The sequence below is a fragment of the Verticillium alfalfae genome, genomic scaffold (genome assembly GCF_000150825.1).
Source record: "Verticillium alfalfae VaMs.102 supercont1.1 genomic scaffold, whole genome shotgun sequence".
Lineage (NCBI taxonomy): Eukaryota > Fungi > Ascomycota > Sordariomycetes > Glomerellales > Plectosphaerellaceae > Verticillium > Verticillium alfalfae.
Window position 1 is genome coordinate 1,658,517 of NW_003315038.1, and position 2,229 is coordinate 1,660,745.

The 2,229-nt window shown below is 62.1% G+C and overlaps 2 protein-coding genes across 2 annotated transcripts in view; both read right to left on the reverse strand.

Moving 5' to 3' along the window:
• VDBG_00508 (conserved hypothetical protein) overlaps positions 1–625 on the reverse strand; it is a gene marked incomplete at both ends in the record, with an annotated part of 1,388 nt that extends 763 nt beyond the window's left edge. The window contains one exon of the mRNA XM_003008781.1: positions 18–625. Coding sequence (XP_003008827.1) covers positions 18–625 — 608 coding nt within the window. The remainder of the gene's footprint in view (positions 1–17) is intronic.
• Positions 626–1,677: 1,052 nt separating this feature from the next.
• Positions 1,678–2,229, reverse strand: part of VDBG_00509 (conserved hypothetical protein) — a gene marked incomplete at both ends in the record, with an annotated part of 1,071 nt that continues 519 nt past the window's right edge. Inside the window, one exon of the mRNA XM_003008782.1 lies at positions 1,678–2,148. Within this exon, the coding sequence (XP_003008828.1) occupies positions 1,678–2,148 (471 nt within the window). The remainder of the gene's footprint in view (positions 2,149–2,229) is intronic.

Here is a 2,229-nt window from a genome sequence, read left to right on the forward strand (position 1 = left end):
CGGGGGGTGCCATCGACACGGGTCGTGGGCTTGCCGCCCAGCGAGACGGTGGCGGGCGCCGACGGCAGGCCCCGGCGTCGCTCTTCTTGTTCTTTCTAAACTTCAAGCCCAGGGACACGCTCTCGCCCGGCGTCGCCGTAGTCGGGCTTGGCGAGCGCACCCGAGGCATCGGCGACCAGGCCCACTGAGTACGGCCTCCCTGGCGAGAGCCTGGTCTTTCGGTCAAGGCGCCAGCGGATCCGCCTTCCTGGGCGCGCAGCTGGCCGCCCGGTCGCAGGGCCTCGGCGACCTGGCCGAAGAGGGCGCGATTGTTGAGCAGGAGCGGGGTGGACTCGGCACGGGAGCCGTCGGCGTCGGAGAGGATGAGTATGAGGTCGTAGGTGGCTTCGGGGAGGGTGATGAGACCAGCAGACAGGCGGTCAAGCATTTGAAGGTCGGTGGTGGCACGGGGGTGCGAGGCGAGGACGGCGGCGAGGGCCGCAGGGTGGGAGGCTACGCTGGGAGGCGCGAGCAGGAGAGAGCGCTTCGACGAGGCGCCATTCTGGAAGGGCTGTGTCGCGGTTGTCGTGGGAGAGGTGAAGTCAAAGTCGGAAGTGTTGTCAATGGTGACGAACGAGGGAGCCATGGCAAGGGTGGCGTTCACGAGGAACGGCTTTTTTTCCCCCGTCCTTTCCTGGTAGTGATTGGATCGACGCGGGGTCGCAGCTTGACGGGAGTGAATGATTGCAAAAGCTTGATGAGGGCAAAGGTGTCCGAACAGATGATGGGATCGCAAACGACGTCTAAAGTATGAGAGGCAGTAGACGAGGGTTTTGTGCGGTCTTTGGGCAGAGATGTTCTAGACTGTAGGAGAATTAGTCAAGGGCGGCGACCAAGACCCGACACGGTGCAAGAGTGCACAACTGAAAAAGTATGGGTTTGTCAGGGTGGGGTCGCTGGCCGACGACAGTTGAGGGTCAAGGTTAAGGAAGGTGGGATGTGAGGGGCAGGCGCGACAGTGTGTCCACGGAAGGAGGGCACGGTGGGTGGTACCTGCCTCGATACACTTTTTGCAGGAACTTTCCGCGGGGTTGCAACTTCCATGTGCCACCCCCCTTTGGTGCCAAGTGCCTACCAAACTCGCAATCCCGTCTTTATCAGGTCGCCTTACCTTATCGCGTGACATCGCTGACCAGAGCCTCGGCAACGGAGACGGCATCGGGCCCCTGTGCCATCATGAACACCTCGCTGGCCCTCTGGACAAATCCCGCGTCACCAATGAATGGCGGTGCTGACCTTTGCCTCGAGTATTGTTTATCGGCACCGAGTCATTGGTTCAAAATCCTGGGGTCACGACCCTGCGATCGGGGTCCGCTCCGCGGCTCTGACATCAATCCCCATCTCCCAGTGCTGCCGGTATCGGCGTTGATGGATACCCTGCACCCTCGCCGTCATTGTCGCCCTCGACATGAACGGGCGCTCGATACCCTTCTTGGCATTGAACATTAAACTGTGATGGACTGATTGGGACGAATACGGCAACTGCCAAGCATCACGAAGACACCCTCATGCTCGTCTCTGGTCAAAAGATATTTGTGGCCGTAATTGGCCGGAGTGAATTCTCCCGTCTTGCCCCCCCCAAAAAGAGTTGATTCGCCATGCCCACGCACGCACGCACACATAATATGATGCCTATGTCTACAGCTTGAAGTTGTTGCTCGACAGCTTGGCCTCTGCCTTGGCCTTGTTGCCAGCCATGTCGACAACCTCGCCCTTGCGGTTGATGACCTTGACGCCGCCCTTCTTCAGGTCTGCCATGGTCTCCTTCTGCATCTGCGCCCGCCGGCTGACGGGTTTCTTGCCGTCGGCCCGCACCGCGTCCGCGCCGCCCGCCTTGCGGATCCTCTCCTTCTCCCGCCTGCGCCGGCGCTGCTTGTCCTCGCGCGTCATCTCGCCGCGCGCCACCGGCAGGCCGCTCTTGGCGACGACCTCGCCCTTCTCCACATTGTCCTTGCTGCCGCCCGCCTTGTATACCTCTTGCGGCGCAGCGTGCTGTCGCCGCCAATGACGCCCTGCGCCGTCGCCGGCTGCGCGTCCTCCATCGAGATGGTCGCCGTGTCGGCGACCACGGTGAGGGACGGCTCCGACGGCCGCGGCCGGTAGTTCCAGCTGCTGAGGGCGTCGAGCGTGCTGTTGAGGTCCTTCCACATGCGCTCCACCTCGGCCTCTTCCTGCGCAGCTTCTCGGAAT